At 35.8% G+C, this 16,184-nt stretch overlaps 1 protein-coding gene and 1 long non-coding RNA gene across 6 annotated transcripts in view; both read left to right on the top strand.

Annotated features, from left to right (window-relative positions):
• LOC129774736 (rho GTPase-activating protein conundrum) overlaps positions 1–16,184 on the top strand; it is a 231,034-nt gene that overhangs the window by 138,897 nt on the left and 75,953 nt on the right. For all 5 annotated transcript variants that reach the window (XM_055778657.1, XM_055778653.1, XM_055778656.1 and 2 more), the window contains one exon: positions 4,564–5,235. In XM_055778657.1, the coding sequence (XP_055634632.1) occupies positions 5,094–5,235 (142 nt within the window). In that variant the 5' untranslated portion in view covers positions 4,564–5,093. The remainder of the gene's footprint in view (positions 1–4,563; positions 5,236–16,184) is intronic.
• On the top strand, positions 8,368–9,329 carry LOC129774738 (uncharacterized). Its single transcript, XR_008742761.1, has 3 exons — positions 8,368–8,748; positions 8,804–8,853; positions 8,913–9,329. It is a non-coding gene; the product is annotated as an uncharacterized LOC129774738 (long non-coding RNA).

Genomic DNA, 16,184 nt, shown 5'->3' with positions numbered 1-16,184 from the left:
CAGTCTAATGGTATACAACACAACATATATCACAATAACGATTTTGCGTAGTATGCGTCTGAAAACTATTATTGAAACGTTACATTTCTCGTAGAAATCAAAGACATAGTCCTATGTCAAAGAGTAAACAATTTGAAGATTCAAATGGGTATGTTATTTCGATTTTACTAGCCACTCGTTTTCCCCCTAAAACGAAACGAGCAATTTTGTTGCCTACATTCGGGCGTTAGCTCAAATTGTGAGCGGATGCGTATCACGAGTTAAGTGCGCTACACATGCAACGTTCCGTCACCGTGAAGTCAACGTAAAGAAGAGAAATATCAAATATTCTCCCATGGAAATCGTACAGATACACAATCACCGGCAATTTTGACGTCGGCAAAATTAGTCCAAGAGAATAGTTGACGGGACAGCGACGGTGACGCTGTATGTGTAGCGCACTTTATTCTCCGTTTTTCGGACAAACAGGCATTTATAATTTGGCAGAATCAATGAAGGGATGATCTTGGAAGATGGGTCTACTTTATTATAACCAAAACTCAATCAATCCAGGCTTAATTCACGTCTTCATTGTAGGGGAGGACGGGAGAAGACGGGTAAGATGGCCACTCTCTAGATTATTGAAACAATTAATTATTGGACAATTATAACACATTGGTTTGGTGTATTGCATCACACTCAATCATGTATGCCCATGCATCGCAACGAGTACTGATTTGTTATATTGCTTGCAAGAAATTTAGTGTTGTAGTGGTGAATATGGACATGTCCTGTGAAGCTAAAGTTACAATAATAAACACATGGGCCGTGTGAGTGTGTTTGTATAGAAAATGGTATGCTTGTAATGCATTTCAAAGAATTATTGAGACACTTGACTCATAGCGGGGCAAGGTGGCCACTATGTAAGAGATGAGATTTGCCGTAAATGCACCTTTGAACGCGCCTTATTGATGAATTGAATGAGAACATAATGTTGGTTGAATAACTCAAGGCGTATTCATGATAAATTTGATATATTTTTTTCAGATACTAGGATGTAATGAATTTTAATCATGATTATTTCGCAAAGGTTGCACATTAAGTACGTTATAGTTACCTATAACCTACAAATAACACCTCCCACTCTTGTCACGCTTGATCTAAAATACAACGACCTTGATATGTAGCATAATTTTGCCGGAAACAATCATCCTCTAAACGCCTGGATCCATGAGTCACTTCATGTGGCCATCTCACCCTTAGTGGTGGCCAACTTGACCCGTCATAATTTTAGTAGCACCTTTTTCATACCTTTTTTAATGTATCATATAACATAATGCAATAAAAAGAAAAAGTCACAGGAGGGTTGTGTCCGAGACACGACCGCATAGTTGACGTAGGATTCCGTTAGGCTATCTATTGATTTTGGATATGTTTGAAGAATTTCATCGTTAAACTCTTTGATATTGATTTCAGGGCCACCTGAAAAGGACAATTTTGTTTGGTTGTTGGATGTTGTTTGTTCACTCGACCAGTGTTTACCGAGTGATGATGACCGAAGTATGGTAAACAGTCGTTGGGTGGTGCGTATCAGATAGAAGATGCCGAAGTAGAATGAGATATGATGAAAACCGCCCTCTGTGACCCTAGACGAGATGCCTCCTGTGTTATGAATGGATGAAATAAAGAAAAAAAAAACTCACCAATGTAATATAAGATAATTACTAATACCGAACACAATTATAATTTTTTTCTCATCAGTAAAAACATGTTACTTTAATATAGAGAAAACATATTTGAAATGGAAAAGGTAACTTTTTTGAATATTTCTTCACTTTTTCAATTTTTTCTCGCCGCATTAACTTTCCTTGGGTGAAAATGAACACAACAAAACAGACAGCTTAAACCGAACGACCCATTCTCGAGCGGCAACACACCTTGGTTTTTATTCATGAAAATTTAAATAAATCGTTTCATATATCAAGGCATTTTTAACACAACTGCTACCACATACAATTTTATAATTACACTTGTGCTAGATTTTTCACAATACACGATCGGTCATTGATATGAAATTTCACGAAGCAACTAACATTAAAGTTCCAAATTTAAATTTTATTTGCTAGAATTAATCGTATCACTCACCCTACTTGCAATATAAAAATGCCCCCCACTTGCATATATTTGCAATACCGATTTCCCTTGGGCACCTTGGTTTTGATGTCTCTGTGAGGGAACCGCTGCTTGTGTCGTCAATTTCGACCAATTAGATGTGGATATTTCCGTTAGGATAGGGGTTGAGATTTTTCAATTGTTCGATAGTTAGTTTCATGACATATATTATTTTCTTCAATATAAAAAATTGTTCTGGAGTGCCGAAATCGATTAACGCAAAAATTTAATCAATCCATCACGAAATGACTGAGCAATAAGCGTTTGAAATTGGACAATTTTCACGATGTGCTCGATTTTCGATTTCTAATTTGTACCCCAATATGTTCCCGAAAGACGTAATCCTACGTCAAAACTTTTGGAAGTCAACGTGATTGCGGAAACATCCTAAAGATCGATGCTGACATAATGAAATGTCTCAATTTTGTAAGCATTGTGTTTTATTGTACTCTATGCATAGGTGGCCGTCTTACCCCGTCCTCCCATATAGGTCTTGCTACTAACAATTTATGTAATTATGGTCCAGGATGTCATAATATCGAGCATGTTTTTTGGTTGCGTAAAAATGCTATTAATGAGTTTACCTGGCTGCTGATTTGGAAGTTCGAAAGGGTATGCTCACGCATATCAGATTATGATAGCTTGAGTAGTCGCGATTTTAATATTATGTTCCCCATATACCGTTCCGAATCATATTTCGAACGCTTAACCCTCCACAGCCCAAGCCCGCCTTTAGACGGGCTTCGCGGATTCTCTTTTCAAATTATTGGGACATTATTTTCAATGTTCCCCCCCACTAGAACGTATTTAGAATATTTTCATCTATCACACATACACATTGTTTTTATGCTGGCAGCTTTCTGCTAGGAGTATTTTATGTTTAAAGTCGGAAATTCGAGATAAAAGTGGAGTAGGTTTTTTTAGATAAATAAAAAAACTTGGGCGGTAGAAGGTTAAGGCATATGATGCAGAAAACAGATCTAAAGTTTATGCACAGGTATTATTTGGTAGATATTTTTAATGAATTAGTACAATATACATTTAAGCCTTCTACTTTGGTATCTATTTGATTGAAAACATGAGAAAATCATCAAATAAAATTCATTTCAAATAAAGCGAATAAGAATCAAACTTCGGACACTAAATCAAATTTCGGACAGATTGAATTCAAATTTCGGACACTTTATTTTGTAATTTTTTGGACGAAAATTACATTACACTTGATTGTATTTTAAAGTCAACTGCGAAACACTTACCAAGCAATCACAGTAAACTGTTAACGATGATGAGAACTGATGAAACACGGGAGAAATTTGAATATTAATGAACGGGTAAATTCTACGTGCTCATGCTAAACAAACGTCAAACGCAAACGATGAGTAGTGCTGTTGATTTTTCTCCTACTATGTAATAATTCAAATGTAATTCTCGAATGAAGTGATAGGAAAACCAAGGAATTACTCTAAAGAAGCAATTGTGATATTAAGTTTATAGCTATATCATCAGTGTATTAAGCATTTCAAGATATTAGAGTCTAGATAAAGAGTCCGAAATATGATGTTGTCCGAATTATGATTCAGAACGGTATGTGTTCCTCAAAAGCCCGCTTAACTTCCTCGAATGCACTTGCCCATTTTCCTTTCCCTTTTGTTTTTTCACTACAGCAGCCACACGAGCTGCCCAAGAGAGGTTTTTTTCAGAGCCTCCATTTTAAGTATCAAAAGAGAAAAAAAACAGATTTTGAACAATGAAAAACCTCAATTCATTCGATGAAATCGAATTTTCTCCTTCGAATCCTCGTCGATAATATCCTTGTCTGGAGTATTGCCTATGCTGGGTCGTAATCACTATATCCCTGGGTGATGTAGGCCATGACCTGAGTATTTTGAATATGCATCGAACGAAGGTAGAAACCATATCATGAAACGGAAGACCGAATTTTATGCAAAAATTTGCTTGTTGTGTTGTGAAAGAATGTGAACGGCAAGCAAAATAGGAAAGAGAGAAGGATTTGTGTCTAAAGGCAAGGACGGGAGCTTTACGTAGGAGTGTAATTATTGGCAACAATTGCTTTTGAATTAGTTCTATTTAATGCTTGAAATGGTCCAAAAATCTACTTTGTACACAAAATCGTCAATTTCTTTGGATGTAATGATATAACTCATAAATTGTTTGTGGGTTTGACTCACACCAGTAATGAAGAGCCATTCTAGAATAGAAAGGAACATATCATATCTAAAGATGTTACTGTTTATTTGTGTTATTTCAAAAAGAACACAATCTTCTATGGGTTGTTTTCACTTTCGAACGCCTACGAACTCACCTAACGCTTACCCATTCAATCTCCGCACACAGCTTTTCAAGCAGCAGTATAATTAACGAAATTTTGTTTACCATTCCATTTCATTCCAGATTCGTTTCCATAACGCGCCATAACCATCAAACGCAGCTAAACCGTAAAGTCACTACCAGAACAACTTCTCAAACGAAAACACAATTCTACCTCAACACCTCCACCGTTCAGCGAACGGGACGAAGGAGTAAACCGCCTAGCGGCGAAAGTGAATCAGCAGCTCGGAAGCAGAGTTACCGCACCTGAGATAGTCGTTGGATAACTAATCTCGGAAAAGCACGCCATTCCGATGCGGTGGCAGTGAAAACGGAAACACCGCTGTGGTAAAATTTAGTGAGTGAAAGTGTGCAGAAAAAAAAAGTTAGCAAAGAGGAAAAGGAAGTCAAGTGTTGAACCGAAGCGGCTGGCTTAGCAATGCAGCGAATCAGCAGTGATTAACGCCAAAAAGTTCTCCCAACCCCATTAGCAGCCCTGTGGTTTTCGGGTCCCCGCTTCTGGAAACACCTGTGCGTGTGTAGTGAGTGAGTGAGTTGGTTTCGGCAGACCTGAGCTCCATCCGGTTGCCGTTTCGCGCACCGAACAGTCGTCAATGTTGCACCACAATAGACGCCACGGTCCGCCCTCGGCTGCTGAGTCACCAATGAATCAGAAGGAGCTGGAGGCTGAGCTGGACGAATACCTTTCCGAGTACAAGTTGCAGGCGCCCATCGAACCAATTAGTCATTATGCAGGTAAGGAAATGTTCTGCCAGTCATCCTGTTTTTTTTTTTGAGCTCTTTCTGAGATGAAGGATAGCAGCGTTTGTATACGCACATGTGTGTAGTCTCAAGAGACCACTCGAGCGCGACTCGGATTAATGTGATTTATCAATAATCAAAATAACATTGACGCGGTAAGAGATACGCAATACTCGCGCGGGGGTGAATATGGCTGATTCAATTAGGCCGACAGTAAAATTGTCGTATCTGATGGTTTTATGGCCGCCGATAATCAGCAAAGCAAACGGAAATGGGTATCGGTGTAATTGAGCATTCTCGGCTTGAAGTACATATAATCTCCCGTGCCGTGTGGGCGAACTTCAAAGTGGATTTTTTCTGTCATATGCGGTGGGCCGCAGATAACCATGGACGAATGAACTTGACCGAATCGCAGTGTTTATTGTTGGTGTGTATATCCAGACGAATGGCTGTTATTTGCAATACAAATATTGGTCAACATTGGTCGATGTTTTGCAGTTTACGTTCAATCGATTTATTTGAGGACTTATCTTGGAAACATCGTTCCACTAACAAGAACCTTCTACAAAGATCGGCCGACTGTCTCCCGTCTCACATTCTACCGTCTGTCAGGAACCTCTGTGAACTGTTACAGCCGAAATATTGCTTCAATAAATAAAAAACTACATACGAAATCATCTTCGCTATCTAGCGGATCGCAGTTGAGAATAGTTCGGTTAGAAAAATCCAAGTCAAATAACAGTTTTCGCACGAGATGCAATTTTTCTTGTGTTCATGCATTTTCGCACAAACTCAATGTAACACCGCAACAATTAACCAAAGCCAGATGCGCGGTTTGTTTATCTCTCTCTCCGGTTCTAATTAGCGCATTACTTGATGCAACGGTCCCGTAATGAAGAGACCACCTACCCAGATCATGCGAAGCATTCATCCAATCACGCAGCTGCGCGCTAACTCATTCATAACTTGAGATAATTATTTCCCCCGACGATCTCGCGAAGAAATGCGATCAACAATCAACGGGCTTTGATGCTCTGCCAGCGTTACGTTACATTGTAGAACGTTATGCTTCACTTATGTGGTACGGGTGAGCTGTGAGACGGTCCATATATGTGTGGCACCAAATGCGCGTTCGCGTGTTTGCGTTTATCCTATCTGCGTGTTGGCGTGTCTTATCAACGCAATTTCCAACTGAGAGTTGGCGTTTAAAAGGCGATCAAGGCGGTTTTTCTTCTAGGAAACAGTTACTTATTTGTACTTGTCGGCAAATGAATGTTTTAATGTGCCTGACATTAGTACATTTCAGAATGCTCATCACTTCCAATGCCTTTTCGATGGATAGTTTTAGGTCGTATTCACTCGTACCGTAATGTTCAAACCGACACCTGAATGAAACTGTGTTATTATTGATGAGCAATTGATTAGACTTTGTGGAATAAAACAACCACAATTACAATATTACTGGTGTATATGACATTATTTCCATGCTGAATTATATATTTGTTCTTTTTTTACGTAGAACTACATCTTTCAGGAAGGGTGCCCAATCAGAAAACAGGTCACGTTTTTATGAAATAAAGTTATCGTTAATAACTATTTTCACTGTGAACGAATTCTCATGATTTGCATACCAATCGTATCGGAGATTCTCTAGGATTTGTTTGATATGCTATACATCACAATTCGATAATCTGTAAACGGTTTAAATTCATGAAAGAAGAATTTCCTTTTTCCCATCCATTTGTTCTGCCGATTCGTGTGCTAACCCTACCCGTTTTTCGAATGCTTATAACTCGAATATTTCTTAATAGATCGGAAAGATGTTTGTCTTAATTGATAGGAAATATTTCTACGCATCTATCACAATTGATAAAATGTTATTTTTTATGAGATGAACAATTGGATAACTGTAGAATGTCAAGCATTATCTAAACGCCCAAACTGCCAAGTTTTGATTGGCCCGATTTACGGTTTCTCCAACACAGACATCAAAATCGATGTGCCTGGGGGAATCCGCTTTGTCAAAACAAACAAGTCGGTGGTATTTTTGTTCCCGCCGAGCTGTGTTTCCCTAACACGGAATTCAAAATTAATGTGTCTGAGAGAATGCGCTTTGTAAATACATGTAAGTGGTGATCCCCAATTTTTTAAATTAAACTACTTTTTAGTAGTTGATTATTCGATACGATTAATCGCCCCAAATAAACAATTAATTGTTTAATCGTTACACTGAGAGAAATAATTAGTTAGACTTATATTTCTCATTTGCTAGAGAGCCATCTGGAATCAAAAAAGTGTTCATTCCACCTGAAAATCAATTGTTATCTTTCTCCGCTCCCCTAAACACAAACGAAACTCAATTCGCGTTAACGGCATTGAGCTTCTTTTACGAGTTTAGGAGAGCGTCGAAGATAATTATTGAATTTCAGGATAAAACTGCAGGGGCCGTGGGTTTTGATCGATTAATCGACGTAAATTTTTCGTTCGCTTCGATTATTACCCACAATCCAATCGACGAAAAAATCATCGACCTAACACCGACCGTAACGCTGGTGCCTATTCGGTACGATGTTGACATCTGGATACGCCATTAGTTTGTATGAGGGAACCTTTTCTCTATCAGATTAGTCGGCCCGAAGGCAGTTTTAAATTGGTAGAATTTGTATGAAAATTGTTTCTTGGCTTTATTTATCTACTTGAAGTACGTTTTCCTGACCTTAGTTTAAATTATTTTCTATAAATTTTCAGATATTCTCACAAAAACTTACCTTTATAATATAAAATTATCTTTAGGCATAATTTTTGTATGTCGTTTTTTCATCACTTGCATGCAATAGTGATTTTCATTTACATTGAGTACTAATTTCATTTGAGAAAAATAATGTTCATTCATAATTTTTATTTTAAAAGTGTGTTTATTCCTTTTGAAAATCCATTCTGTCATGCCTATTCCCCAAATACGTAACATCGAAAATTCGTTGGTCGAAAATACAGAATGATTAACAAAACGAATCGGCATCACTTTTTCTTCAACGATGAACTGTCATCTCACACCAAAACAACCGGATCATATAACTGGTGAGTATGGAATCTTTTTCTGTTTTTCATTTTATTTTTTTTTCAGTTTGGAGTTTGTGGAATAGATAGGTTTTTACTTTATGAATCTGGAACGAACGGATTGCTACCGGCGGCATTCCTGAACGCAATTGGGTCCAACACGGAAGCTAAACTAGTTCATATGCATCCGGACAACGTTGCCCAGAAGCAGGCACAACAAGCAATGAATTTCGATACGGAACAACTGAGCAGATGCATATCAGTGAAAGTTTATTCCGTTCTGAGACATTTCTACCAACGAAGTAAGGACACGAACGGTATTGAATTGAATGATGCTAAGCCAGATCAACAGTGTGGGGAGACTGACGGTGTAAATTCGCCACAGGTGGAAATTAATCACAAACGCAAGATGTGACATTATCAGATTCTCCCAAAGTGGTTTCTTACCAGGTATACTATTAGATAGCAGACATTTTAAAATACTAATTATTTTATTTTATTTCAGCTATGAATACACCCGTTCGGATGATGTGGCTTTTTTGCTTCCATCAACTGGTGAATGAGAAAAATGACTTCCCCCATCACCACAGTGCTTATTTCCACTTCTATTACAGCAGTCAACAGCATCGGCTTTCCCGTAGCAGTATCCTCCAAGCCATGGTGGCTGTTCCAGGGGACAACATCAACAGCAGCAGCATCTGGACCTGACCATCGATAGTGTTTCGAGCAACTTTCCATATCGGAGATCTCGTGCTTCGCGCACATTGAAGAAACCTCCTCAGCCACATATGTGTGTCAAGGAAAGGAGAAAAAGGAGCTGGATTCGAATCGTCAATCCAGACAACCCGAATGCACCGATTGCATTATATATCTTGTTTATATTTTATATGCATTTTGTGTTTTTTTGAATAAAATGATTAAAATCGATCAATGTTTTTCCTTTTCATGTTTCATAACAAACCAATACAAACAAGAGACGATCAGTGTTGGAAGCAGCGTTACATGCAGGTCGACGCCTTGCACATGTTGGCAAAAAAGTGGCGTCAAGTTGTTCGATGAATGCATATGAAAGGTCGATAACTCGATTGCAAGGTGGCAGCATTTGAGGTCGATTGTTGACATTTCATCGACCCGATCTTGGCAGGCAAAACGGAATGTGGGTAGTTGCGCAGTATTCGTTCGATTAATAATCGATTTCTGTAGGAGATATTCGATTAATCGATTAATCGATTAATCGAACGATTATCAGGGATCACTACATGCAAGTCTATTTTTTGGTTTTGAGTACTTTTATACTCGCTTGTCGTTGTGCAGACCGGGATATGTTCCTAAAACATACTTTTAAACTGAGAAGTCTGGGGAATCGTCATTACACCTTACTGTTGCATGTTGTAGGATTCGATTCCACCTCAAGCGGAATATAGGAGCAAAAGTGTTTATAGTTTGTGATCGATATGTTAGTGGGAATGAGAAATTCTGGTGCGGGTTGACCGCGCTGTAACCGTAATGTAACTGTAATGTAATATATAAATATGTAACATATAAATATATATAAATATATTATATATCTAATATGTAAATCTACAGTCTGGTAGCGATATCTATATGATTCTCTATCAGTTTACCAGGCCAGGGTTACCCGTATGAAATTGTTCGAATTTCAAGTGAAATTTTTTGCTACTGAAGTAGTAAAAAAAAAAACTTATTTCAAAAATTTCTATGCATTCTAAAATAATATTCGAATCGACTTGTTTACCACAGTGGATTGCATAATATAATTGCGTAGTTCTACGTCGAAAATGCGGTCGTGCCCTAGATACAACTCCTTACAATTTTCTTATTTAGTCTTTCATTGCGTTATCCGCGGTGACACTACCACAAAATTCTTCTGGTAATACGGCTCTACTGTATTTTAAAATGCACCAAAAAACCACTGAAAATTGAATCAAAAAGTTCAAATGAACAATTACAATCAGTAAAATTTGACAACACTTGTATTCATCACAAACATCGCGGGCTCGTGAACTGATTGCAAACGAATGAGGAAACGAGTAGAGAACGATTTAATCCGATGCTTCAATCTACGAGTAAAGTCATTTTATTCAGCGAAACAAAGTGATTTTATATGCTGTGTTCAAATAAATGCACACATGTGATGCGAAAATACAGAAGCACTCTCCACCAGACGGCATGGAAATTGACGCGGTGCTTTGACCGAACAAAGTTACATCGCTGTTTGCGATGTTTTCTATTTTCCTTTGGAAATTGAAATCGCAATATTTCCGCTTTCCAAACTACATTTGAGTTTCGAGCAAGTGAAATGACAAGTATGTAAGCACATTAATGGGCAGAACAAATGTCTGGGGAAATATAAATGCTTCCATTTTTCACTCAACAAAACTTTTAGACTTCTCAGTAAAACCCAGTAAAAGCCCTACGACGAATGTCATGCCAACTCGACTGCCCGTGGGCAGCACCATCTCTGATAGCAGTGAAACGTTGTGAATGTAAACACATGAATCTTTGAAGCAACTTTGCATACTTAAAATTTTCAAAAAAGGATTAGACTAATTTGTGGAAAAAGGCAAACATTTTTCCTTGATTTTTAAGAAAAGGTGATAACTCAAAAATTATAATACTTACGAAATTCTGGTTAAGGGATAAAATGTAGGAAATTGTTTAAATTTTCATAAAAAATACCAATTTTTTTTGAAAAAAAAATCGATGAAAAAAAGTACTTGAAACGTATTTTTTTAAAATTCTCAAAAAAAAAAAAAAAAAAAAAAAAAAATATATATATATATAAAAATATATATATATATATATATATATATATATATATATATATATATATATATATATATATATATATATATATATATATATAATATATAGCCTTTACAATTTCCAATATATATAAATAGCCTTTACAATTTCCAAGCCGTCCATTCATTAGAAGAGGGGCACTTTTACAAGGTAAAAGTTTTTCTAACAACAATTTTTTCATGTTTTCTTTGAAAATAAAAACAACTAATCCTAATTTTGTTTTAAGTCAATATAGCAATATAGTTTATTCGACAAAATTTTAGATCTTATTAAAATATGAACTTTCGTCGAAGACGTCAACTTTCTATCTTTTATAGTTTCTGGAATATAAGGCATTTTTGTATGGAGACCAGAGATGCCAACCTTCCTGATTTTTCAGGATTTCCCAGACTTTTTGGCTTGTTACCTGATATCCTGACAGACACTCAATTTTGCCTGATTTTTCGGAAATGATCCTGTTTTTCTCTGATTCTTACTTTTCGCTTTGTCGAAACGTCAGTTCGTAGAAAATATAATGGGATCCCTATCAAATTTTTCCTGCTTAGAAATGAGAAGTGTCATAATAACACTCCGGTCCGCACATGTATAATGATTACATTAAATTCTACTGTTACAAAGCTGTACCTAACTTTTTTTTATCATTATGTTGATCGTTGCAAATCGTTCCAGACTGAAATTCCCGAATTATTTTCACTGCGCACAAATGTTTTGAGACTTTTGAAAACCGGGCTAGATAATTTCAGGAAACCATAAAATCTGACGAATTTTAAAAATTATAACGATATTATGTTTAGCATTAGTAGCAGTAAAGGTATTGGTCTTCATCAACGTTTCAGAGTGTAATGTTATTCAAAGCAAACATTATGAATTAATAGTCAATATGATAAGATCTTATGTATCATTTGCTCGTCAGATTCAAAATCAACTTTAATGGTGAAGCTATAGTAAATATATCTATAATCGAATGAAATAATTCGATTTCGAAAATTTGAAAAACATTCAACAATTCATCCAAGGCTGATATGCTTTGCTCATTTGGTGAGTTCCATGGTGAGATTCATTCCAAAGTATGGATGATAAATTCGAAGAAATTCTCAAAATTTATTTCTCTGCAATTCACTGTAGGTTTTGGGGAAAAAATATAAACGATCAAAAATTTCTCAAAAATTCTCTCAATGGCGGAAACCTTGACTCAATGGCAAGCATAAAAAATACAAGAAAACAAACACGTTCTGAGAGGATAAAATTCTTAAGTTGCGTTAAAGATGGCGAAAGATTGTGGAACAAAACAATAAGAATGTAGATTGTAGAATAAAATAGAATATATGTATGTCTGTCTATAAAAATGATGCTTATGTTTTCCCAAAACACGTCACTAATTTTCCATACAACTCAATATGAACTATCCTGAGTTCTTTCTGATTTTTATTTTCATTCTTCCTGATTTTTTTTAAATTATAGTTGGCAGCCCTGATAGAGAACCCTGAAAAAATAAAGTTTTACTCGTAACATTTTTTTTTGTGTAAATTCTTGCGTTTGTCATGTTCTTGGCATGTTTCCAAATAGAAAAAAGTTTGCAGAGCATGTAAATCGTGATAATTTATACATAATAATGTTACGAATTAAACACTAATAGTAATTTCTCAAAGAAAAACATGAAAAAGTTATTGTTCGAAGAACTTTTTCCCTGTAAAAGTGCCCATCTTCCGATGTATGAGTGACTGGTAGGGAATTGTATGGGCTTTTCAAATCAACTTTAGCAGATTAAAAAAAACATTTTTTCTACAGAAATAAATTTTAATTTTCAAAATAGTTTTTTCAATGATTTTTTTTTCAAAAATTTGCTTAATATTTTTTAATGAAAACTAAAATAATTTTGGTATTTTTTTATGAAAATTCAAACAATTTCCTACATTTTATTCTCTCACCTGAATTTTGTAAGTATTCAAGCAAGAAGTTTTTTGGGCCTTTCCAAAAAGTAGTTTAATTCTTTTTTGAATATTTGCAAAGTATGCAAAGCTGCTTAGAAGATCCATGTGTTTACACCCACAACGTTCCACTGCTATCTGAGATAGTGTTGCCAATCCCTAAGACGAGTTGGCATGAAATTCTTCCTATATAGACTGGACTCGATTATATACAGTTTGAAAAAAGAATATTTGTTCATATTTCAAATGTGAAAATATTTCAAATATTTCAAATTTTGTTTTAAGTAAATGTTATATTTCGAAGTTAAAGTGAAATTTAATTGGCTACTATAAGCACTGAAGAGTGAAAATTGTCATTTTTGAAGAATTTGATTGACTTCTTACCAGGAATATTTCATAACGATATTGAAGCGGAATTAACTCATTAACGACCAAGCTGTAAAAAATATTTTTTTAACAAAAGCCATTGGTGTAATTTTGATTATTGGCGTTACAGAAACCCCAATCTTCAAGAAGCATTCATTTACGTTCTTCCGTTCTCCAGAAAATTACAAAAAAAGCGTCAAACAAAAACATTGGCCAAAACCTACATTTTCGTTCCTGTGGGAGGCTCAATTCAATGGTTTTCTTCCTACATCACAATGTATGATCTTTTATCAAAGTTTTAATGTAGAAAAGTTTACATATTTCTAAATTTTGTAAGGTTTTGTTTTTTGTTAGGTTATGTGAGGTTATGTATTTTTCGCACATAGTTGCTTTAAACTAATTTTATGGCCAATAAAGAGATACAAATTTGAATGAAATTGATTGTAGGTGGTAGCTAATAGACTAAGCTATCATTTGATGCCAAAACCTTACCATATGGTTGCTCTCCAAAGTCATGAAAAATTATCGAAGTTGCTGTTCAATTTTTCGAATCGAATGCTTGGCTTAAAACGGGTTAGGAAACATAGAAGATGGGTGTCAAAGAACAAGTTGTAGAGCGGTTAGGAAGCTTTATTAGAGGTTGATAGAAACAATCCAATTTTTTTATGAATTTTCGGACAAAAAATAATAATAATACAATAACTAGAACCACTATCTTTAATTTTTTTCACTTCCAAAATGTTATTTAAATCCAGTAATTTAGATGTTTCACAACTATATCCTGTACTAAATTCTATCGTCTTTCAAACAGAATCAACAGAAGCGTACTTTTTAATGTAGGGCAATTTTGAGGCAAAAAGTTTTTTCGTTTGAGAAAGGTGTTTTCTCACATAAAGGGGATGAATCAAATAAGAATTATTCTTTTATATTCAAGAAACAAAAATGTATGTATAAAAAACAAATAAAAACATTTTAGATTATATACAGATTATATACAGTGAAAAGAAATCGGAAACTGTTTTATAATCGAGTTCGCCCTGTACTAGCATTAGCGATAATTATGTTTTGGTATTAACCCATTAACGACCAAGCTGTAAATTTTTTTTTTAACGAAAGCCATTGGTGTAATTTTGATTATTGGCGTTACAGAACCCCAATTTTTAAGAGTTATTTTTTTCGTTCTTCCGTTTACCAGAAAATGGCAAAACAATCGAATAATAGCCAAACAAAAACAATGACCAAAACCTACATTTTTGTTCTTGAAGGAGGTTTAAAATTTTATTAGTTTTTGTTTTTTGATAGGTTATGTGAGGTTATGTACTTTCCGTACATAGTTGCTTCAAACCGAATTTACACTCTGACCACCCTGATTCTATTTCGTTGCAAACAAAAAGATAGAATTTCAACAAGATACATTCATACATTGTAGACTGCTTAGAATAAAGTATATTTAACGTCAATTCCGTTCAAAACAGTTATTTGTTGTGCTTTAATATGATCAGCTGTGCAGTTTCTATAAGACCACTTAAAAATTCATAAGTATTATCAATACAAAATTCAAAACGATAGGCTGATTTACATGTCAATAATTGGTAACCTTGTCATTTCGACTAATAACCTTGAATATTCGTGTTGGAATACTATTTACCAAATTCTGCTGAACGGATTTCTCGATATTTTTCCATTTTTCCGAAATTGCGACCTTGAGTTCTTCAATCGTGGTGTACCGTTTTCCCTTCAGTGTAGATTCTGCGTACAAGGATCCCTCCTAAGATTTTCAACAGGATTCAAGTCTGGAGAGCGAGCCGGCCAGTCCAAAAAATGGTTTTTGGTCCTTAATCCGATGCTTAGTGTCGGTTCATGTGAGCTTTGGCAAAACTCAGACGTCTTCCGATGGTGTAAGATGAGGAGTTTTAACCTTTTAAGCCCTCTTTATGTGAGGATTTTTTACCAAAATTGTCACCCGAGCAGTTAAGTAGTTGAAATATTGCTTTATTTGCACATACAATTGTGAGGTATTCGAACCTGTTCTAGCTATTTCCCGCTTTTCCCGGTCAGAGATCTTCGATTTACGTGGAGCTATCTTCTTCTTATCTTTGAGGATTCGCCAAATAATTGAGCACTACTTGATTGGATCGTCCAATCCGACGAGAAATATCAACATTTTCTTGGTGAAATGCATCGATTTGACTCTCTTCTCTGTCCGTGAGGATATCTCCCTTCGGCATTTTTCAGATTTAATTGATCAAAACAACTAAAACAACGGAAAATGTAACTGGTCTTATACACCCAAACTAGCGTTGGCAGAAAACATTTCATCTTTGACAGAAATGATGCCATTTCCTGATCATGAGAGTCAAATGCGCAAATATTGAGCCGTTTTAAAATCTTAAAAATGGTTTGTATGTATGCGAGCAGACATCTCTTTCTGTTTTCTTTTCTCATTTCATTTGGGATTGTGCAAAAAAAAAAGTCCATACGACGTCAATGGGGATCGAACCAAGGCCGGCTGGAATGCAAAGCTTTTTCACACGACCGCGCTACCCATATAGCTGCCAGCGCTGTTATATTGATGAAGTTGAAAGTGTTTTCTAAGAGGATAAAGAAGAACATGAACGAGAATATATCTTTCTCTGTCTGGGCCGTGTATTTGCCAAACTATACGAGAAACTTTCATACGCTTTTATTTGAATGTGTCTCCTGTTTCACTCGCTCATATTGGCTCTAGCATATGTATTATACACATGATATACATGTATTGGGGAG

Source organism: Toxorhynchites rutilus, chromosome 3 (assembly GCF_029784135.1).
Source record: "Toxorhynchites rutilus septentrionalis strain SRP chromosome 3, ASM2978413v1, whole genome shotgun sequence".
Lineage (NCBI taxonomy): Eukaryota > Metazoa > Arthropoda > Insecta > Diptera > Culicidae > Toxorhynchites > Toxorhynchites rutilus.
This window is presented reverse-complemented; position numbering and strand designations above follow the sequence as displayed.